At 42.5% G+C, this 24,824-nt stretch overlaps 1 protein-coding gene across 1 annotated transcript in view; it reads right to left on the minus strand.

Moving 5' to 3' along the window:
• Window positions 1-24,824, minus strand: part of LOC135186333 (uncharacterized) — a 268,707-nt gene that overhangs the window by 31,255 nt on the left and 212,628 nt on the right. The window contains exon 4 of the mRNA XM_064163979.1: window positions 16,698-16,779. Coding sequence (XP_064020049.1) covers window positions 16,698-16,702 — 5 coding nt within the window. The 5' untranslated portion in view covers window positions 16,703-16,779. The remainder of the gene's footprint in view (window positions 1-16,697; window positions 16,780-24,824) is intronic.

A 24,824-nucleotide genomic window follows, 5' to 3' on the forward strand; every position in this document is an offset into this window, starting at 1 on the left:
GTTCTTCAGGTCACAGAGTGTGTCTCCATTTGAACTTACAGAGCACTACTTGAAGCCTAACCCCAAAGGTCCAGGTGAAAATAGCAAGGAGTGTTGGTTACTTCATATTCTGGGAAACAAGGCCGTTTACAAAGAAGAACATAAATGAAGAGAGCAGAGGAGGATTTTTTAAGTGCTTCCTGTTGAAAATTCTTGTTCTTCTAATGTATCACAATTGCTGAAGGCATCCCAGGCTAAGGTTAAAGCAACAGCAGAATGCCTGTTTTCCCACCAGACTGTTTTTTATTTGCTGTCCACAGAAAAGGGATACCAAAAAGGAATCAATACTTTGAAATATTTGTATAATTTCATTTTCTGCAGGAGAAACTCTAGGTACTGAATAAGAAGAGGTGGTTGGTAAGAAAGGAAGCCTACAAATATTTATTAGTTCAGACAGCCTGCATCTGTAGGTTCTTCTCCAAGTAAAAGAGTTTGCTGTGAGCACAGAATTGTGGCTCAAGAGAACAGAATTATTACAGAAGCACAGAGTGACAGGAGTTGGAAGGGATTTGGGGAAATTGTCTAGTCAAAGCCCCTTGCTAAGCTAAGGCAGATGTGCCCAGATCAGGTTGCACAGGTCTGTGTCCAGGCTTGTTTTGAAAGTCTCCAGGTAAGGAGACTGCACAACCTCTCTGGGCACCCTGCTCCAGGGCTCTGGCACCCTCACAGGCAAGAAGTTTATCCTCAAGTTCAGATGCAACCTCCTGTGTTCCAGTTTCTGCCTGTTGCCCCTTGTCCTCTCACTGGACACCACTGAGAAGAGTCTGACCTCCTGCTCTTTAGATATTGGTAAGCACTGAGAAGATCCTCTCTCAACCTTCTTTCTCCTGGCTGAGCAGCCCCTAATCATCTTGTAGCCCTCTGTTGGAGTCTCTCCAATAGCTTTTTGTCTCTTTTGGCTGTGAAATTACACATTATTTATCTATGGCAGGCTTATTACAATGGTGATGCCAAAGGGGAGTTATCATTCAGTGAAACAGGTTTTGCTCTTTTTCTCTGTGGTATGATCCCCAGCAAAGTTCTGCTGCTGTATTTGTCACTGGCTGTGTGTGAAACTGTAACTGGTATGACTTTTACAAGAACAACATTAGCAGAGAGGAATTCTGCCTAAATGACTGTTTCTACTCAGGGACTAAAACATCTGTGCATAAGTAAAATACATATATATATAGATATAGTCCATATGTGGGTTGAAAGATTTAACAGAGTCAAAACACACAGCTCTGGCAAGATCTCATTCTGTTAAGGCCGCAGGAATCAGCATTTATAAACTAGCATTATTTGCCTGACACCAGTGAAGCTCTGCCCATTCACATCATCTGAGGAGCCTCCTCTCATAAGTGGTTTTATTCCTGTAGAAGAGTTCACTCAGTCCAGAATTCAAGAGTGCATCATAATCCTCTGAAGGGAGAAGATTTTGGAAAGGTGATTTAATTCTTTCAGTTTAGGAATTCAAGCCAGATTAGATCACACCGTGGATCTCTGAATTGGATCCCAATCAAAAGAGAAAACTTTTCCAGGAGTTTAGCAAAGCTTTAAAACCCTTGGACTGAACTGCCAATCCTGGCCAGCTAGTGTCTAAATGAGAAGTGACAGAGCATGACCTATTATATCGCAGATTTTGACTGAATGGAGAGTTTTGGTGGATGTGTACTGGCATGTGCAGAACCTGAGTAAACTCTGCAGGTTTATGATGGCATGAGGAGAGCTAGGAGATACTTGAGTTCATAATACCTGCCTTTCCAGGCTAGGCAACAGTGGCTGTCTTGATTATCTTCTATTTTAGCATCAAGCTGCAAAGATAAACACTTCTCCCTCTAAGAGTAACTACAAGAAAAAATAATTTAAAAATGGAAGAGGCTGCAGAAAATGCCTCTCTGCTCACCAGTAATGGGCACAGCCCAAAGTCAAACATACCCAGCCACCACAGCTCCCATCAGAAAATGCCTCTCTGCTCACCAGTAATGGGCACAGCCCAAAGTCAAACATACCCAGCCACCACAGCTCCCATCAGAAAATGCCTCTCTGCTCACCAGTAATGGGCACAGCCCAAAGTCAAACATACCCAGCCACCACAGCTCCCATCAGAAAATGCCTCTCTGCTCACCAGTAATGGGCACAGCCCAAAGTCAAACATACCCAGCCACCACAACTCCCATCAGAAAATGCCTCTCTGCTCACCAGTAATGGGCACAGCCCAAAGTCAAACATGCCCAGCCACCACAACTCCCATCAGAAAATGCCTCTCTGCTCACCAGTAATGGGCACAGCCCAAAGTCAAACATACCCAGCCACCACAGCTCCCATCAGAAAATGCCTCTCTGCTCACCAGTAATGGGCACAGCCCAAAGTCAAACATACCCAGCCACCACAGCTCCCATCAGAAAATGCCTCTCTGCTCACCAGTAATGGGCACAGCCCAAAGTCAAACATACCCAGCCACCACAGCTCCCATCAGAAAATGCCTCTCTGCTCACCAGTAATGGGCACAGCCCAAAGTCAAACATACCCAGCCACCACAGCTCCCATCAGAAAATGCCTCTCTGCTCCCCAGTAATGGGCACAGCCCAAAGTCAAACATACCCAGCCACCAAAACTCCCATCAGAAAATGCCTCTCTGCTCACCAGTAATGGGCACAGCCCAAAGTCAAACATACCCAGCCACCAAAACTCCCATCAGAAAATGCCTCTCTGCTCACCAGTAATGGGCACAGCCCAAAGTCAAACATACCCAGCCACCACAACTCCCATCAGAAAATGCCTCTCTGCTCACCAGTAACGGGCACAGCCCAAAGTCAAACATACCCAGCCACCACAACTCCCATCAGAAAATGCCTCTCTGCTCACCAGTAATGGGCACAGCCCAAAGTCAAACATACCCAGCCACCACAACTCCCATCAGAAAATGCCTCTCTGCTCCCCAGTAATGGGCACAGCCCAAAGTCAAACATACCCAGCCACCAAAACTCCCATCAGAAAATGCCTCTCTGCTCACCAGTAATGGGCACAGCCCAAAGTCAAACATACCCAGCCACCACAACTCCCATCAGAAAATGCCTCTCTGCTCACCAGTAATGGGCACAGCCCAAAGTCAAACATACCCAGCCACCACAACTCAAATCTGTTTTGACACTGGATGCTGAAGATGTATTGGTCTCATTACTCAGCTTTCTTCTCCTCCACTTTTTTCTACCAAGCATTGACTGCTGATACCATATTACTTAGAACTACTCATTGCACTTCCACGGACACATCCTTCCTCTTCCCCACCTCTGAGCTATATGTTGTCACTGGCCCATGGACTTGCCTGAGGCCTTGTCTCTGAGAAGGCAGTGGCCCCTCATTGCTGCAAGGTCTTAACAGGCAGCAGTGTGGATGCTCATTACAGCCTCATCATGAGTGTGTCCAACTTCCATATTACTTCCTTCCCACACTGAATGCTAGACTAAACTGGAGACAGGCAGAGAGATGTTCAAGCATTTACTGTAATCTGCCACTGAAGTAAGCTACATCCTATGGAATGCTATTGGCTCTGAGGGTGTTTTGGAAGGACAGAAACGTTGTGTGCTTGTCACTAAAGAGCTGCGTGCAGGCATCTGAGCTGGGGACCAGGTGTACTGAAGTGCTGCAGCAGGACTCCTAATCCCATCATTAACCAGGGCACTGCTTGGAGTCAGAGCCCTGCTACTTTTTCACTTTTGCCTTACTAAAATGAAGTAACTAATACCATGTTTTCTCATCTCTTTGGGCATGAGGGAGGACAGATTCTTTAAAATAATGATTTTAATTCACAGTACTTAAAAATAGGCTCTTAACTCTATATGCTGGCATCTAAATAAAAGCAGCCTGACTTTGAGAGGTGCTAAGCATTTGCACCTCCCAGCAATGTGTACACGAGCTGTTGTAAAGATCTCCAAAGATACAGATTTTCTTCCTGCCAATACCATTTCTCTCTCCTTCAATATCATTTTATAGGCCATCCATTTTGACATTACATCAAATTAACATTAAAAAGACACCTACCACTTTGGATAGAGATCTTAAGAACCCACTCTTCACAAAGCACAAGGCAGGATGCATATTTCATGTTACAGACAAGTTCACATTTAACTTTGAACATTTGCATAAGTCATGGAGAATTCATTTTTGACTTCTGTGTTGTCCTGAACAGTGACATTTTCCTGAATTGGGGACAACAAAAGTAATTGGAAAAGCAGTGACAGCAGAACAGATCATGTAATATGCAGTTTAACAGGGGCATCTGTTACTTTAAACGAGAGACCTCAACAGAAAAATAATAACCAGGAAGAAAATTCATTCAATAACATTTGAAACAAAAACAAACAGAAAATTTTCCCTCTGCAGCTCTTGAAGAATTAACCCATGGAGTCAGGAATGCTAAAGACAAGGGAGAGTGCATTGCTGTGAACTGATCTGAGCTTTTATCTCTCTTCCATTAGATCATCTCCAAGTAATGTTGATTTAGCAGTTTCAATTTCATCCAGAGGAGGCTAAACAATGTTAGATGTTAAAGTCTTCCTTTCAGGTTTGCTTTACAATTCACTATTGCCCTTTCTACTCTTAAGCCTGTGCTCCAACGTATAACCAGTTATATATTCCTTATTAAAAATGCAGAGTGTCTCAGAAAATTGAAATAGTTCCCAAAATTGTCCCCCACTGGTAATTCTGCATTTGATTGTCAAAAATCTTCATCTTTTCTGGGGCCCAAAATTATGAGCCAGCTTTGTTGGTCAAAGGCCACAATAATTTGAGCTCTTATTTTATAAACTCATTTCTACCGAGTGATATCCTGATAGGAGCAAGAATAATAAATCACAAACATGTCCCCCAAGATTGCATTGTAAATGTCAAACTAGACAGGAAATTGTAATTAAAGAAAGGAAATTGCTACAAAGAAGCACTTGATTTTAAAATGAGCTAAGCACAGAATTTTCTAAGCATTTAATTATAGACCAATTTCAACTGACTGCTTTGCTTTTGCAGTCATATTTCTTATTATAACTCTTCTACATAATAACCAAATATCCATGCTTACACTGGTCCAGAGTCTTGCTACGTAGCCCTGCCTAAGCACAAGGATGACTAACTTTAGAGGAGCTATTACCATGCTTTAGTGTGATGGACAGCAAGATCAGAATTTTAAAGCAGTGACAATCTGATTTTTAACCCAGCGGCTGACCGAATATCTTTTCATAACAGCAACTACATCTCTTGGCACCTCATTTTTAAACAAGCAGCAGGACCAGTTCTGAAACACCTGAGCTGACAAATGCCTGGATGAGTGAATAATGTGGTCAGGGACAGGCTCTGTCATCACAAAAAGTCCCTGTTACCTGTGAAGGCTGCTGTGGTTCCTATCAATCTAGACAGAGCCATACGCTGCCATAAAAGGTTGCTATTCACTTCCTCTCCAGCCCAGGTAAATCACCAAGGGAAGACTGTAGGGAAGATAATAAAATGTTCTAGCAACACCAGACTAGCAAACCACTTAAATATATGGCTTATTGTATGTTGAGCAATTCAGGACAGCCTTTTGGAGCCATAAATTCTGCTACTGACCCTTTGTTTTTTACTGAAGTTCTGATTCAGGAGAGTTAACAGGTATTAAACGTCTCTCCTCTTATCTTCCCAGCCAGACACAAGAGTTAGTCTTCGGTTCCCCAGCCATCTTTTTCTACTTCTTGCCAACACCACAGCAGTATAAGTGGTGGGATTGAAGTGTGCAATCCTCCTCCTCTCTTTAGCATAGCCTAAAACTTTACTGGAAGTAAAATATCCTAAATGCCAGCACACTGTATCTGTTTTTTGATTTGGTAAGACAGATATGCAGAAGAAACTTTTTCTACAAGACTGAAGCTGGAGAAAAATCCTGTTACACTTGAATCCTCATTAGGACCTAGCGAAACTCACTGAATACTTGACACTACATATTTCCAACTAGTAAGGAATAAATCAAGATGCAGATGTGATCATTTGCACCCATAAGCTGACTGCGACGGAAATATTATTCTGCTGCAGGCACAAGATGGAATCAGATAAAGCCTACTCAACTGGCAGGTATCAACCAAGGAATTTACTTGTTGCCTTATGAATCAGCATAATGACCTAAAATTTAACTGCTCAGACATTTAGGAGAACAAGGTTAATAGAAGCATTCTGATCTTTTTTTTTTTACTTTCCTGAGGAATAAAAAAAGCATTAGAGTGGATGAAAGCAGTGTCACAACTGAAGCAGCATTTTCTTCAAAGGGCAGATATCTAATTGGGATGGAATGTAATGTAGGCTGTATTTGGCACACTGTCTAAAGACCTCTCAAGTAGAACGAGGTTACATTTTTAACATGCATAGTAACACAGTCTAATAGATGCCCCATAGTCCAGTATAGTTTACTTGCAGGTTTTGCCAGTAACCAGAGTTCAGGTGGAATGAGTGGACACAGAGAAAGGGGGGGAGGGGGGGAATCCAAACCCAAAACCCACTAATTTGGTTGGCAAGAGGTGTAAAGAAAGAAGCCCACTCAAAAAGATGTGTCTTGGCCAAAAAGCATGCCCAAGAGAAAAAGATGATGTGAAAAAAGCAGCAAACGTTGAGGCTGCTTTAGTTAAGTACTGTTGAATTCAAACTAAGTAAAGATGCAGTGGATCAAATGCCACACATCATCTGTGAGATAGTTTGCATGGAATGGACTGAAGGAGAGTATGGGTAAATAGGTAAGTCATAAAAGAAGAGGGGGGAAAAAGGCAAAAGGACCTAAGAAACTGAGAGTAAGGCATTTGGGGGACTCCTCCATGGATGAGGATATAAACTGAGAAGACCAAAGGGTCTCTTAAGGAAGCAGAACCTTTGATGAAAGGATTCCACCAAGAGGTGGAAAACCAGACATAGAAGACCAAAGATTCTCTTAAGGAAGCAGAACCTTTGATGAAAGGATTCCACCAAGAGGTGGAAAACCAGACATAGAATCCAAAAAGAAGGAAGCAGTGGAGGTAAGTGGGGAAAAAAAGAAAAAAGAGAGAGACAGAGACCAGGTTGTATTCTTTGGTAAAGTCTGTAGCAAAATGATCCTGTTTGCCATTGTGCCAGTCAGCAGGGCACAGGCTGGGTCAGCAGGAGTGACACTTCATGACTGAACACTACTTTCTGGAGTTGCTGCACTGCTTGTTTGCCAGATCTGAATTTCAGCATAACACTTTGAACAACAACAACAACAAATTGATTACAGATGACACAAAACTTACTTTTTGGGACAGGGTGAGGAAATATGTATCTATTTCTATTGAGCATGACAGTGAAGTAACAGTGGATTGCAGAGGGACCGAGAAAAAGGAGGATGAAGATCATGCTGTGATTGAATAAAGAGCACAGAAAATAATCATGTCTCATGAAACATGCTCTTACCAGTGCATCTGGAGCATTCTCCTGCGTTGGGCAGAATTTTCCTCATTACTTCCTAGTTCTATGTTCCTTCATGGCTTTGCCACAGAAGTTGCATTACTAACACTCAGCTTAAATCCTCTCAAGTTAGTTTCAAACCCAGAGAATGGCAGTTTATGCAAAATCACAAATCCAGCTTCTCAGAATGACCAAAAGACCTTGTGGAACATTTTGTCACCATCAGAGAGAGGCTGCTCTGGCCAAGCTGTAGCCTGTGTCCAACAAGGTTCACCCACACTATGGTGATGATGCCAGCATTAGGGTCTGGGTGTTGATGAGATTAGAGGCAGCCCTCAGATGTTACTTTAGATAAGGCTCCTTTCAACTTTTTACCTCTCTGTCTAACTGTTACTACTTTTTTTCTTGTACACTTTTCCTTCTCTCTCTACTTGCACATCTTTTTAATTTCTTGCTGTGGTAAATTCAGCCTAAGTCTGCTTTTATAACTTATCTTTTTTTCAGAGACATCATTCCTTGTGCTTAATTCCAGCAGTACTGTGACTACCTGCTTACCAGCAGTGCCAGCGTGGCTTCAAACAGGCATGAGCATCACTGGAGATGGCAAGCAGGTGAGTTTTGGCTGGTGCTCAGGGTGAATTTGCAGAGGCTCTGTGAAGGGCAGGAGCTGCCACCTGCCCACCTTCTCTCACACTCTGCCCAGCACTGTCTAGCCCATGCAGACACACAGCACTGCCACCTGATAAGTATCTTTGAAAAGCAATATTTCCCAATTGCTGGTGAGCTTCCAGTGGCACAGACAAAAGAAATACAGTCTGGCATCCCACTCTTGAGAGGCTGCTCACCTCATGCAAGGTTTCTGTGACAGTAAGGTCAGGGAAGGAATGCAGCAGTTTGACAGGAGGAGAGCACACCTCATTTTCTGGCTCTGCTACAGCACCTCTCTGCTATCTGGACATGGCATTTCATGACTTGTTTGCCTCAGTTTCTCATTTGTAAAAATGAAGATGGGATTCTTGTCATTGGCTCTAAGCTCCTGGATATAGGCATGGCCTCAAATGAGCTTTTACAGCACGCAGCCTAGCAGGAGCTATGCCTCATTGAGGGCCGTGGCCCCTGTTAATAGAATCTTGAAACCTGTGTTTCTGAAATACTATTTACATTTGTCATAGCATTCATTAAGTTGTTAGAAATATCAGGTGAGACTGCTACTTACAAAATCTGCAACCAGCAGCTTAATAATAATAATAGTAATAGTAAAATATCACAAGGGGGAGATGTTTAAAATATTTTCTCTCAAACACAGAAGGAGGAACTCCCAAGTTGTGCCAGAGGAGGTATAGGCTGGATATTAGGAGGGATTTCTTCCCAGAGATAGTGATTTGCCATTGGAATGGGCTGCCCAGGGAGGTGGTGGAGTCACCATCCCTGGAGGTGTTGAAGAAAAGACTGGATGAGGCACTTAGTGCCATGGTCTAGTTGATTGGCTAGGGCTGAGTGATAGGTTGGACTGGGTGGTCTTGGAGGTCTCTTCCAACCTGGGTGATTCTATGATTCCAGTGACCCCATGCAGCACTCTCGCTTCCTGCATTAGCCAGGGTACTGGAATGTGCTGGGCTCACCACACAGACACATATTTGTATTTCAGCTTCATAAACCAGCTCTTTTTATAAACCTGCAGTCTTTGGTACTTGTCAGCAGGTATGTGTGCTCACAGGGGAAGGATTCTGCCTTGCTTGGCAGCTATCACTAACAGAGCACAGGGAGTCATTAGCGGCAGCAGGTAGCTGTGTGTGAGCAGAAGCAAGTCAGAGGCGCAGCAACATGTAAAATGTGTACGTACACCCAGAGCGAACAGCCAGGGCAATGGCAAAGCCCCTTCTAACGCACGGGGAAGGGAATGGCTGTGTTTATGGCCATCAGTGCCCCTGTGAATCACAACCCACATCGATGCAGCAGATCAAAGGCCACAGCTTTAATTCCTCAGGCAAGTCCCACACCAGAACAAACAGTCAAAATTTCAGGCCAAGCAAAACTTGCAGGAAATGAAAATACCTAACAGTACCAAAGCAAATTGTTAAGATATAGTCCCAGTGCTTCCTTTCAGCCAAGACCTTTATATTCCACGAAAGCACTTCGACATTATCAAATGTGAAACATAATGATCATTTTTCACACATCTAGATCAAAATCAGCTCTCTCCCACAAATATTTTTCAGGCTGCTGAACCACTATTTTTCATCAGAGAGGCAGCAGTGCTCTGTCACTTGTCAAATGCTGCGTCACGCAAATCTTTTAAAACAAACCCCATTTGCTCTTTCCTGCTCTCCTTTCTTGTCCTTAACCAGCAACAGAAATACTCAAATTGGTGAGCAAGGCCTGCTCTTGTGTAATAGCTCTATTATGTCCGTGACAAGGGGGAAAGAAATTGGTAAAGTTTTGTGCTAAAGAATGAGCTCAAACTGTAAAAGGAATAAGACCCAGGATAGACACTTTGGGATAGACAGATCCATAGATTTTGTAGACTAAATGCTGAAATCATGCTTCAGGAGAGGCTGTCCTATGAGAGGCTTGGAGGATTTATCCAGGATCCCCTGAGAAGCTGATGGAGACCTAGTAGGCTTATTAATGCCAACCTATGTTACTCAGTAATCCTTGCTGGTGCACTGTTCTATTAGTCTTTTTTCCAAGATGTGGCTTTTCTCTGTAGGTTAAAGTCTCCAGACCCACAGGTTGGAAAATCACAACATTAAGGTTTATCACCCAGGCTACCACTGGTGTGAGAGGTGTCTTGTCTGTCTGCTTAGAGGGAGCAGTTTTAGTGTTCCTGCTGTCTTATTTGCACTTGGAATGGCAAGGAATTCAGAGTATCCCAAGCCTGTACAGGGGACTACCAGTCAGAATTAGGGTACGGGAAAGCTAGTTCAGATCTTGCAAGTTCCTTTTCACAAAGCTACTGAGCTTCACTAGACATGGAAAAAAAATAATCTTGGAGATGCTGCTGCCCACATATGCCATAAACAGATGTAGAGTTGGATTTTGTCCACATAACACGAACATTTCAAGCTCAGTAGAGGCAGGATATGCAAACAAAGAGAGAAACTTTGTGTATTCACTTATACATTGACTCAGAAAACTCGAGCTGATGGGTCACAAAAATGTTTGAAGATGTTTATGTGAAAATTTCACTTTGCTTGCAGCAGTAGCTGTTTCAGCAGCATATTCTCCCCCCAAAAAAACCATTTCACTCCAAGTTGCAGAATGAGATTACCAAATTTTAAAAGATCTAGGCTGTGTGCTGGGTGAGAAGGCTTCTACTGATGCTTTGTGTGGTGACTAAAGCAGAACTTGGTACCCTCTCTTGCCATGGGAGTAAATAGGATGGCTGAACCAAAATTTCCCATCTACTTCTTTATGCCTCTGTGGCAACCAAGCAGAAAGTGAAGGGTTCTTGCTACTGGCACAGCCCTGCTTTCCTTCTAGTTCCCATCTTAGTGGTAATCCAGTGCTACTAAACACAGCTGCCCTCTGCTTCGTCTAAAAAAGTCAGTATCAGAAGGTAGCCGTAGCACGGTCAGCCTCTTTGGCCAGAGCTGACAATGTACAAGGCTGTTCTGCAGAAATGCTCAAGCTAGCCTGGAAGGACTGGGCTGCAAAGACTGGCCTGCATACACCCTGCTGTCATTGTCATTTCCCAACCATTCTACATCGCCTTTCTCTCAAGCATGAAAGGGGAGCTCTTCAGAGGACGCAGCAGTGTGACCCACTGGTTGTGGGGCAGAGGCAGCAGGACTGTCAGGGCTCCCAGCAGCGTGTGGCTACTCCTCCTGCACATGTGCCCTGTCGTGGGCAACCTGAGCGGCTTAGGTTTCACAGAGTGGCCCAACAAAAGCAAGTATGTCCCAAAATGTCTCTCTGATTTACCTACCTAAAGGTATCTTAAGTGAAACCTCTACAACATGAATGCCAGCAGCATCCATATCACCGGATACAACCCAGACAGTTCCTACAATTAATGGTCTGGGGAAATTACAGGTAAAAGAAAAATGACTGTGTGAAAAAGACCTTGAAAGGCATGAAACAGACAATGAGGGTTTTTTTCCTACTTTTTACTTCTCTTTCCCTCGTTTCCCTCGCTACAGTTTTATGCATAATTGTTTGGTCAGTTTGTTCTTCCCTGAAACTTTTACTGAAATGGATTAGGTAAACCATACTCTGAAACAGATTGAAAATGGGAAATATGTAAATATATAGCATATAACTTATAAAATTGTATATATATGTGGGTGGGAGCTGGAATAAAAAAAGCTACTGTTACTTGCTGGTAGAACAACATATCAACAACTGTTGGAGCTGACTTGAAGGTTAAATATTAGGAAGGAATCCAATTTCTCTTGTCTATTCAGCTCAGCGGTGTGTTAGATTGCGGTTGGAGTGTGCTTATGGAGTGTGGGATATGAAGTAGGCTAATCAATCCCTGCTGCTTCATTCTCAGGTTCTTCTTATATCAGGTCCCTGCCCTCAGGCAGCCTTCAGCTTTCCAAAAGCCAATTCCATACAAATAAAAATTGCGACCTGCAGCTAGAGGGTGAAGCTGAGTTTCCCCCTCGTGATTAATCTCTTCTTGGGTGGCTTTCAGGGGAAAAAAAAAAAAAGAAAAGAAAAAGGGAAAAAAGAAGGAAAAGGAAAGGGGAAAAAAAAAAAATATCAAAGAAAGCAAACCCATGCATGCTGCAGCCCTGTGAAGGAGTTTTCCTATTGAATGAGCCCAGTGCTCTGGAGCCAGCTTATCAAATGAAAGAATTCATTTTTTTCCACAGTGCCTCGTGTTGACATTGAGAAAATGAGCTATCAAACACTATGATTAAACTTCAGCTGCCATAATTGTCGTCCAAACAACTGCATGGTGGAACTGAAAAGCACTTTTTTTTCTAACCAGCTCTATATGGTTCACCAGTAATACTCAGTTTAAAAGGTTGTTGCTGCTAGCAAGAGAAACAAGGCTTGAAATTAACTTTTTCCAAGCCACAGACAAAATTAAACATAGGTATTTGAATCACACAAACAACACGTAAATCAGATGTGCTTTAAATTTCATTTTAGTCATTTTATCTGCCAAAGGGTAGCTCCAGGGTATTAAAAGATCTGAGCATTTTCTTGTTTCACTGCGTTTGGATGGGTCCTGCCTTTCATTTTGAGGGCGACAGAGAGATGGACAAAAAGAACTACAAGGAAGGGTGGCTTAAATACTCAATTTGGTGCAAATGGGGGTAGAGGGAGGAGAGTCTAGAGATTTATGGAGTATTAGCCCTGCAACTAAAATTAAAGATCCAATATGAGCAGAGGACAATCTAAGCCACAATTGCCACACTGCATGAAACCATTGCTCAGTCTCCTTTCTGGCCTAGACTACTATATTCATTCAGTTGAGGCTTACAGGGACGCTACATACTTTATGTCACTATGGGGTTTTACATTAATTGTTGGCAACCTTCTTTTACACACATCCTCAAGAGACTGTGGCCCATTGAGGAGGCTGGGAAAGTCCTTCAGGGAGGGCAGTTAGAGGTGTGATAGCCCAGGAAAGTGGCACCCACAATGACAGCAGCCTGCTTGTTGAATGAAATACTTTGGGAAATGAGCTGCTGCACAATTAATCTCTGCTTAAGGTTAGTAAGTACACTACAGGACAGAGGACAGTGCATTGAACACATGGGAAAAAACAATAGGCAATAACTGAGGGCCAGGCAAAGACAATACAAACAGTTTCCTTGTCATTTTCCTGAGCTTGCTTGAAATGAGCCTCTAGCCTCCTTTTTGAAGGCAGGCTGCACACGACAGGTGGTGTGCCACAGCGAGGTCATGGGGCGGTAAATCAGGATGTGGATAAGGGTAAGCCTGGGCAAATTGGCCCTTGCCAGGAAGGAGAAACTGTCCCCAGGGAGTCCTCTCACCCCTGTAGCCAGTACTGCCTGCACTAGGTGTCTGCCTCAGCCTCAATGCACACAGCACTGCACAGCTCTACCAGAGTATCTCCATCCTTTTTGTCAGCCCTTCCACCAAGTTAATGTCACATTGGTTTTTGGATGTGAATATTTGGTTGTGTTTTTTTCCCCCTATTTTCATCCTACTCTACCTACTCCAGCAGGTGTTTTTGCAGAGTCAGTTACATAATCTGATCATTGTTTTGTTTCCTGAACATATGGGAATAACACTTTGAAATAACAATAACATTTTCATCTTTGTTTTAGGCTCTCTCACACTCTGAGCTTTACTTTGCACCTTTCCAAGATTAAACCTGATAATGTCTAGGGCTCTCTCAGGATATTCAGGGGTTGAGGCTATTGCTTGCAAACTGACTACATGATTTGAGCTGAGTGGCTGGAGGAGCAGCAAGGTGCAAGATGACTTAGGCAAGGGTAAGAGTTAGGAACTGAACTGGAGAGACAGAGACAGCTCCCAGAAAAAACAAAGTTTAGGAACAGATTGGGTGTCATTGATGAAAAACAACACAGGTCTGGAAATGCAGGGAATGGCATCTACTTAATTAAGAATAAGAAACAAAAAAAGGAAACAAGTATGTCAAACTGAGAAATCCTTGAGGTCAGATCTGTTACTTCCCTGACATTCTCAAGAGCTTTTTTTAAGCAGTCTGGTTCTAGGATGGATCCCACCTGCTGGACTGCAGGCACTAAGTTACTGTGTTATAATGCTGAGCTGCATTCCTACATTTGCTGTTTGTAGGGTCACTCAGACATGCTGGCTGGATCATGACTATTTTCAACCATCCTGAGCTGCTGGAAATTATGCCTTTATCAGGTGAAACAGTAAAGATATTTGTGTGAGAAACAAAGATATGAAAAAGGTAGTCTATGCCATTTTTTTGGCCAAGCAGCAGAGGCACTGGGCAACATATTATTCATTCATCACAAGCTTTGCAATAAGAGGATGGCAAAGTTATAATCAATTAAGAAAACAGAGTCTGACATTGCAATACTCTTAACTTCAGGAAACCAAATAAAATATCACAGCTTGTTCAAAAAGCTCATTCTGAAATCTCAGTATAAATAAGAGGTATAAACAGACATTCTTTCAGCTAGCTTTTGGGTGAACTGTCTGATATATTTGCTGCTGTGCAGAGATCTAAATTAGCTTTTAAGATGAGTCTCTCATAAAAGGCCTTGGAATTGTCTCTTATTCCTCATCTCCTACATCTGAAATGTTTTGATTTAGAGAATCCAGTCTATTGTTACTGTAATAAACTTAACATTTACTAAGAGATAGGCCTACTATGGCCACCTTTAGGGAAGGATATGATTTTTATCCAGGAAATTTCACTGAGCACCACTGCAAATGAACTCCAGGCAGTAGCTGAGACATGGGGAAACACCAACACAATACACCTGCAGGTTGTTTTGGCATTAGATTGATCTTGGCTAGAAAGAAACTGCGATGGTTGGACTAGCTGCTGAGAAGAAGGGGAATTCCTGGCCTCCCTGCACTTGGAAACTGTTCCTGAGGAGATCAGCCTGCCTGCCAGGCTTTTCTCTGGGTGACAGAAGTGCTGGGCTTTAACTTGCACACGTGGTGCTCGAGCAGCAATAAAACTGTGACAAACTGATAAAAGCAGGTCAATTCACAGCGCAGGCTGACACTACTTTTGCAGCTCATATTGGTCGATTACCAGTCAAATTTCAGGTACAGAAGAGAGAAGAAGAAAAAGGCTGCTCCAAGACACATCAAGATATGGCCACCACAGCTCCTTTAGGGACACAGGCAGTTCCACCTCTTCTGCTCGGTTTTTGACAGTCCTTACAACTGCAGATACTATGTGATAGCTTGTGGGAGAAGTCCCTGGAGACACCCACAAGCCAAGCATCTTACTGAGCCCCCAAACCAGACATGAGCATGAGTCTGCAGAGAAGACCCCAAGGAGGTCTTATGTGACTGGGAATCCCAGGACCAGGTTTCTGAGACTGGTCAGTGAAGGGCCCTGTGCTCACAGCCTCCCTGGGCACTGGTTAGACCCAGAGCTATTAAAATGTGCCTCAGTCTCTCTCAGTGTGAGATTTCTTTTGTTTCCCATCCCTCCCCAGAATCCCAAAGGAAGAGACAGAGACCAGGAAAGTACAACAGAGTATCTCTGCTTTTAAGCTGGCATGCTAATTCACTGATGTTTCTCTTTTTTTAAACTGTTGTTAAATTAATACTTTACAGTAAAAAAACAGAGCTAATCATATCCTTGCTGCGTGAGAATAGCTGTGACTGACAACCCTTCTGAAAACACAAGCCCATGACTCAGTGCACACAAGGCACTTTGTGAAGGGCAACATGAAAACTGCCTGGAAAAAACATCTCCAAGTAGAAGAGGAATAATAATAATACAGAGGATAAAAGCATAACACACAGGCAAAAAACTTACTAACCCACCAGGTATCATCTCCTACCCTGCTGCAGGTTGTTCAAAGGAAGGAGGGAAGTTTTCTGCATCCTCACATTCAGATTTACCTACATTCCTCTGTATTTTAGCCATTTTATGCAAGACTGTTTTTGCCATGCTGCCTACAGAGAAATTACAAGCATTTGTGAAGTACTTTTTCTTCCTTTGGATTGTCAGGATCAATTGCCTGTCAGGGCCTTAGGAGCTCCTCTTTCTTACACATGTAGGAGTGAGGGCTAGGCTTTGGCATTCAAGAACAGCTTTGGATCTCTGAGGCCAATCTGGGTATTGCAAGCTTAATGACAAATAATCCCTTTCATAAATTTACTTTCTGATTGGGAAACATCTCACACACTATGGATGCAGCTACAGAATAATCACAGGCAAACCCAAGAAGTCTTCTGCCCTTTTAAGGGAAGAGTATAATGAAAGTTAAACAACTCCCCTCAATTAAACAATGACTAAAACATGTAATGGCTTCCTTCAGACAATCCTAAAGCTAAGCTCAGAGAAGAGCTTGCTTCATCCAAGGGACAGGAAATACTCACTCCTTCCCTGACTCATACCATCAACTCAGCCATCAAACCTCTTTATTTCACAATGAACTGGAGTTCTGGGATGGTTGTGGGAAATAAACCTTTATACCTTCAAACATGATCTCTACACCAGATAGTTGCACTGGGAGCAATGATGGTAAAGAAAAAGGTTAACCTGTTTCCCACCAGAGGTGATCATGATGATGTTACTATCACAATAGCAAGAAAAATTCATCTCATCATTACAAAGAAAGAAAATCAGCACTTACATCATCTTCTATCCCTTTCAGGAAAGCTGCAACAGGTCAACTCGCTGTCCTAGCAGTGAAGTTCAAAGCGTCTGGGAAGTGCCTGAAACAAAATAGGTGGGAAGTTTTCAGGAGGGCAGTTCAGGCTGCTTCCTGCCATCAGGCACTTCTAGAGCTCCAAAGGCTGGGCAAAAAGCGAGCAATCAACACGTACATCCTTCAGCAGGTAGTGTCGTGATGGAGACACTGAGAGCTGGACATACAATTGATCCTGTGATATCTGCCCACTGAATTCCAGGCATTAGTTGTGATTACAATGAGCCCTTACATTCCCACTCGGCAGGTACAAACAGAAGGTGAGTCAGTTTTTATCTCATAGCTGAACAAATAGAGGAAATAGAGAAAAGTAATAAAGACATAGGTCCAAGGGCTCCAACGGTGTATATAATCACAGCTATGCTGGCTGCAACATAGTTCCAGCTGCTTACTGGAGTTGTTGTGCATAGCTGTGCCTGTCCAAGTGGCTTTCCATGGTCAGAAGCCTATCTGGCATTCATAATTACGGCAATGGGTAGCACTGCCAGCTCCTAATGCTACCTGACACTTCCCAGTGATTCCAGCTGCTCTTCATTTTGCCAGATACTAATAATTCAGCCTGATGTTGGTACCCTGGTTATGTACCACTCTATTGGAATTGTCATCTAAAACCAGGTGCCCCTTCAAGAAGGAAGTGAGAGAAAAAGACACTGCTTTGGCTTTGTTCTACAACCCCCCCTCCCCGTACATTAATATATGCATATATACACACCATATACACACCATTTTTTTCCTTTTAAAGCCTATGTTTCCGTTTGGTTTCTACCAGCTAACTGCAGCATTACACTTTTTTCCACTAGAGAAATGTTGCAACTTAGCAGAAGGAAGAAAGGAGAGGAGGTCCTACTGTTAAGTCTATGGGCCTTGCTGCCCACTGAAGAGGATCAGGTATTGATCTGCTGCTTATCAATTCTCCTCACATTGGAGAGAGTCTGTGTCTTATCTTTCCAGTTGGGTTGGGTTCCCTCTGAGCTGATCACTAGAGGGAAAACTAAATGTGGTGAAGGCATGGGAGAAGAACGTCTGGTCCAGGTTTGCTGAGGACTGTGCAGTAAGGCACATCTCAAGAGGAACAGAGTGTGAGGTTGTGGCCCTAAGTAAATTATTCATCACCAGTGATTCACTAAGCTGTGTTAATCAACAGAAACGACAACATATCTGTAAAAAGATCCTTGTGACTGGTTATTATGTAGAAGCTCTCCCCCAGCTTTGTAAAAACCTTCTACAGTTGCTATGCTCTAATTCACCTTCAAGAGGCGAGGTTAAAAATAGGGTGTCTTCTGAAACTGATTTTGTTATAAATTATTATTCTATGAAATAATTGGAGAGATTCTTAGAAATGATGATTACATTGTGAGTCTATCTAGAGAAATTATACTCAAGGCCTGTCAGCCTGTTTGACAGGACTGCATTTATTCCCTTTTCTGGGAACCACCCAGTATAGTGGCTGCTGGGCAGATGTGTTGCACTAGTCACAGAACCTATCTGACCACCTGGACCAGACTGTCAGTTATGTAAACTGAGAGCACTCCACTGAAGAAAACTGTCAGAAAAGGTTGGAGAGGTGCCTGTGCCTGTTCCTGTCCCTGCATTTCAGTGGGAGTGTGCTTACCTCCACTGAAGGTGTAGCAGCTTGCTTTTAAACATGCACAAAGCATTAATCCCCAGAAATAGTTCCCATTGGCTTTGGTTCTTTCAAATTAAAGTATCCAAAACCCTCCAAAGGTAAAAGAAAACAGAGGCATTAAAGAAAAATTACTTAATTCAGTGATATTAGAGATAGACATAGTGATAAAAGGAAACTTCAAAAAGGCTTGAGTAGAATTTAAGATACATACATTAATTAAGATATAGTTAACACAGTAATTTAAAATTTCCTGGAGACTTAATGAGTTTGGAGCCAATAAAGCTGCACTAAGAGCAGAAGAGATAATCAGAATCAGAACTGACACATAGCTCAAAATTATTTCAATTATCTCTTTCACTTACATTAGCCAGAGAAACAGTAAACAGTCAATGGGATGTAAGAAGCATAGTCAGGCAACATCAATGGGCAGCAGACAAAGGCTAGGTCATACAGTATACTGAGAAGAGAGCTTGACCTTTGGAATTGAAATATAGGCATTTTAAGCTCCAGTGGAATGTATCAGAATGGCCTTTTTCAACTGAAATGCATAAAAAGGTCAAGGGAGGTCATATTTGGCTTTGGGTTCATCAGCACAGAGCATATCCCAGCCCTTTCTTTATTCATTCTCATTAAAAAAAAAAAAGAAAGAAAAAAAAAATAAAAAAAAAAAAGAAAGAAAAGGAAAAAAAAAAGGTTCTCTAAGCTCTCTGGCATGACATAAATATTCATTCTCCAGGGCCAGATTTTCACTTGGTGTAAAGCTGGGTAACTGCACTGAAGCAGGGAATCAGTGCCAATTTATACCATCTCAGAATCTGGCCATCCTGTTTGCCTTCTTCTCAGATAGAGAAATGGCAATTTTGAAACTTTTCCTGGAGCAAATGCTTCCAACAATAATGATGTGTGTTGAAATTTGAGACTTTGACATTTAAATTGTCTGGGGTTTTCTCTGAAAAGCATGGCAGGAGGTACCCTCCAGAAGAGCCAAGGAGAAAGTAAATACTGCAACAATCTAGTTTACTGCTTCTCTATGTGCTCACCCTTCAATAGAGGTTTTATGTCTTTTTCAATATTCCCACAATTCTTTTTAGACAGGAAAGAACTTTTCTGTTCCCTTATAAATTGCTTTGAAAGTGGAGAAAGGCAAAAACAAAATAAAAAGGGCCACTCACAAATGACCTTGCCCCATTACCACAGCCGGGGGAGACCCAGCAGCCTGCACCAGGACTCTGCAGCCGTAACAGGGCATCGCTTTGCCTCTCGTATCTAATCAATTAATTACACACCAACTAGATGAATGTGGGGTGATCATCCAGACTCAAATGAGTGGCCATCTTAATGGAAAAAGCATCCACAAATGTTTGTCTGAGTTTTAGTCTCCTTTCTGAGGGGAGGGATGAAAGAGTTGGACACCATTGAGCGACTATTTCCAGAGGATGACACTTTGTGTGCCTCACTGCCTGAACCCAGCTATTTCACATCCTGCTTCCCTAGTGCACAGAGGGAATTGCTAAGGTACTGGTAAAGAAAACATGCCTGCCTTTCTTTTTTTTTCAGGAAAGAGACTCCATGTGAACAAATAAAATAATATCCAACTTCTGCTGCTCTGGATAACTGTTTTTATCCAAAGACAGATAATAAATAGGAGTTTTTCTTTCCTTTTATTTTCTTGCTGAAGAGCTTCAGCTGACACTACTCAACAATTTTCAGAGCCTCTTGAGAAAAGCACAGCTCACCCCAGGTGGGACTGGTTTTCACATGGCATTTGTTAGTCTTTATCCAGTTGCACTTCTGTCCCTCAGCATGCAGGACAATCAACACAAACCAGTCCCCATTTCTGCATAGTAAGAGCCAATTGCAAGGAAGAGAATCTAACGTTGTTTTTGACTTTATTTGTCTGTAATATGCTTATCCTTAAGCGAACATTTTCGACACAGATTCCAAATTATGCATTCATTGGAAAGATTAACTCTGATTAACAAATTCGTGCTAAACAACTGTGTTTAATTGGATTTTTGTAAGTAGCTGAATGCGAATGCTTCTCACTTCTTCTGTGGAAAACAAAACAAGAAGTCATTTAAAAATCTTTAATGAGGAACAAACTCTGAGGTGCTGACCTCTCCTCACTGGCGATGCACCCTTCTTCCCTACATTCCCCTGCATCCAAAGGTCCTCTAATCTAGTCCTAATAATGGTTAAAGTTATCTGTCTAATCAAACTAATTAGCACTGGTGAACAGAGACATAATCATAATAGAAAGCAAATGCCAGGTTTATAAAATGAAAACGCCATATGTGCAGTAATTAGTGAACCACAGGCGCTTCTTATAAATCACATTTATTAGTTCGTAAACAAATCAAATCCTAAGTGAAACCTGAGTTTACGCTAACAAACCCCAAAGAACAGACAGCTACAATGACCGACCCTGCTGGGTGTACGGTGGAAGGATATCCCTGCTCTCCTGGAACTTCCTTCAGGGCTGTTGAAGGCTTTTTACAGAGTACTCCTCTGTCGTCATCTTTAACTCTGATCTAGGGAAGCTGTAGCTCGATTATATGGGCTGCTCTTGCCTGCAGACCAGATGGTCATAAATTAGGATGCTCAGGTTACATCCATGATGAAAAATGTAGCACCAATAAGTGCGCTAACAGTGTTCTACAGCAGGCCAGGCTTCACCAGAAATTTAACGGGGATTTTGTCACCTCACATAAGTGATGACGTAGTAGCAAATATGTTTAAAGGCAATCTCCACCACCCCACCACAAAAACTGCCAAAATGCAGGAACCTCTGCTAGACTTCAAAGCCCAAACCCTTTTACTGATGGTGGTCAAGTCATTCCTTAAAGGCGATTATATGAGAAGACAAAAAAGGATTTGTAGTGAGAACATTTTTTGCAGGTTATAAATTCGCCTAAAAACTCATCTTAAAGGACTTTAAATTACACCTTGATCACTCCTTTCTCACTAAGGAGCTCAGTAGCTGGCTGATAACACTTAGCCAACAGAGGCACTCTTTCAGCTGGCTTCAGCTTGAACACATAAAAAGCTATTTTACACCTCAGACACAAGGCTCAAACATACAGTGTGGGAGAGACACGCAGCCCAAATATATAGCATTGGAGGCTCAGACTGAAAAATCTGAGTCAATACTCACAGGAAGACTTAGTTAAAATTAAGAAGGTTTGTAATAAATAGCAGATATCATTATATATCTGATCACAATTTTCATGGCTTTCCTCTCCCACAGGAAATACTGGCAGCAGAAAAATGATGAATAGAGAGATTTTTCAGAGGTACAAAACCTTCTTCAGTCCCCCAGCTGTTAAAACAGTCTATAGGCTGAGACCTCTTCTTTACATTAAGTGCTCCTGGATTTAATACATCCTGGCTATTTCCAAGCTTTGTGCAGAGACCAGCTTTCCTTTCAACTGTTTGGTTTAAAACACTGCAGAACTCAGTCTGTTGGGTTCTTGAACCCTTTCGCTCCTGATAAAATGACTTGCACAGCTTCTGCAAAGCAGATTGGATTGTGAATTTCCCTAAGCCTGCACACATCTCTGTTTCCAAGCTGGAGGTATGTAGCTGGTGAGGCAGTGTTTAGGAATCATAGAATCACAGAATTGTCAGGGTTGGGAGGGACCTCAAGGATCATCTAGTGCTAACACACACCCCCCACACACACACATGGCCAGGGACACCTCACACTTTAGATCAGGTTGCTCAGAGCCCCTTTCAATCTGGCCTTAAAAACCTCCAGGGATGGGGGTTCTACAAGGCAGCCTGGTCCAGGGTCTCACCACCCTCGTGGTGAAGAACTTCTTCCTAATATCCAATCTGAATCTACCCACTTCTAGTATTTGCTCTATTCCCCTTAGTCCTATCACTATCTGACACCCTAAAAAAGTCCCTTTCCAGCTTTCTTGTAGGCCCTCTGAGATACTGGCAGGCCACAATGGGCAGTGAAGGTTTGTGCTCCAGTCATGCCACCACACGTGCTCAGATCTCCACCTTTCAAGGTGAGAACTCAGTGTGAGCTTGGGCAGCAGGCACAGAAGCCAAGTTTTCTGTGATTAAGTCATGCTATCCCCCTTGGTGCTCATTTTGCACACATTAGAGTGGATATTTCATGTGACTGCTGTAGCACGTATGTGGATAAGTCGAGCTAATCTCACCCCGCCCCAGCAATTCCAATGTGCGCTGTAACGAGGGCTGAAACGTTAACAGTGAATTAATTCTAACTGTGCAGTGGCGCCTGGCCACTTTGCTTTCTGTCTAGTTTATCTTTATTTCAGACTAAAGAAATCAACACTGAAAGAACAAACACGCAATAAAAGCTGTGCAAGAGAGAGAAAGCAGAGTATCCCCATTTTTCCCCCCTCTTGGCTATACCTCCCATCTGGACAAGAGGCATGCTTTTTACATTTAAAAGTGCAACACAGAGAAAACAGACCCAAAGCTGCAAGCATGCTGTGCATTTAAATTTGATCCCTTTCATTTTGTTTGTTTATTTTCCTTGTATTTCTTTGGATGGGATGGGAAGCTTAAGCACTGCAATACAGAAACAAAGCCATTTTCATTGTATACTTGGCCCGGCCAAGACTAAGAGGTAATAGCAATATTGTGAACAAGCCTGAGCAGGCAGGGCTTTTTTTCCCAAGTAGTTGAAATGAACCCACACAACCATCTGAATACTTGTGGATATTCCAAACTGGAGCATTACCAACCACGCATGGTCCAAAAGAGCCACTCGAGGTCCCACCAAAAAGCCCATGAAATTGCTTTTTAAATCACAATATTTAAAAAGAGCAAGAACAATAATATGACTGTTTTCTTCCTCTGTTTTTTTGTCTTCTTTGGACACTTTGGTTTGTTTACATCTTCAAGAAAAAGCTTTCCTGAAATCTCCTGTTTCCAGGACCCCAGGTTGTAGGACCCTTCCCCAGCCTCCATTGTAGCCCCAGGGATAAAACCACTAAAGGATGACCATAAAAACATTCAGGTTGGAAAAAACCTTCAGGATCACCACTGCCAAGTGCGGCAAAACCTCTCACTTCGGAATGCCACAGTTGGCAGCTCGAAGGGCCTCACATACTTCAGCAATCAGAAGTGGGATTTCTACACTCACTAATAATAGCAGGAGGTAAGGTTAGTCCTAGCTGCACTGCAAAAACACACTTTAAACCCCTTGTTCTTCCTTATAGAGCTGTGTCGAATCTGTCTGTCTCAGAGGAGAGGGTTAACAGGAAGAAGCAAGACCTAAGACATGCCAGAGAAAAGGGACTTTTGTGGAGGAAGGAGAAACAAAGGATAAGTCACTCATACAAATACCCACAGGTTCCAGGCTGTCAAACCCTTCTACTGCACTCAAACGCTATCAGCCCTCCATTTGACTGCTTCTGGAGAGCACTATTAGCTTCATCTCCATGCAGAAGGCATACAACAACCTCAACTCCCACTTGGAAGTGCCATTTCAGAATAAAAAGGAGACTCCCACCCAGTACTAGGATACTTCAGGATGACCAGCCCTGTTCCTGCTGAAGGCCAAGGGGGATTTATTAGTAACTAACATGAGCTGGAACAGGGGAGATACCTGACTCTGCAATAGCCTGATGAGTGACTGGGAGAGGCAGTGAAAAGATCCCTGTTGATTTAAATAGCCATTAACTGCTTAACTAACTAAATGGGGTTTATGGCTGCTTCGCATTAAAGCTGGTAGATATCCATGATCTGACCCCAGCATTGTAAACAGCAAGACAGAGCTTTAATTTGCTTATTCTTTGAAGACTGGCCTTTTAGTGTTCTAATAAAGTAAGAGCCTAATCTACACAGGATAAACTACAGTATGTTTTAAATAATTACACTATGTGGTTAAACAGTCATTACTGTAAGAGGACAAAGACTAAAAAAGATTAGTTCATACTAAATATTTCTCTTAAGCAATGATGTTTTCCCCTCCTAATTTGGTTTCCTTACAACAAACTTTGCCTTTGCAATTATTCCCTTGATTACTGTAAAAGTGCCAACGTAATTTACTGTTTGGGGCTGGTACACAGAGCCTGGCAAAAAACCTTACTCAAGCAAGTTTTGCTGCAGATTGGAGATTCGGCTTACTGCACAGAAAGCAGTTTTCTATACGAAAACTATTAAAGAATATGAAGAGTAATTAAAATCATCAATTAAGAATGCGAAATACAAATAATTTTGTGTTAGCCAGAAAACTTACTCTGACATACTAAAATGGGTTGTGATGTGGGCTGCCACTTAACGCAGAGCTCTAAAATGCTGCCAAGTGGTGTCTAAATGCTATCGCTTGATGCGGTACTTATAGGGAAATAATTTATTCTTGCAATTTAAATCAGTGTAATTCCACTCTCACTGTGTTCATCTCTCTGAAGACACCCAAAAGTGCCACTGCTATGCAGTGA

Source organism: Pogoniulus pusillus, chromosome 24, assembly GCF_015220805.1.
Source record: "Pogoniulus pusillus isolate bPogPus1 chromosome 24, bPogPus1.pri, whole genome shotgun sequence".
NCBI classification, from domain to species: Eukaryota; Metazoa; Chordata; class Aves; order Piciformes; family Lybiidae; genus Pogoniulus; species Pogoniulus pusillus.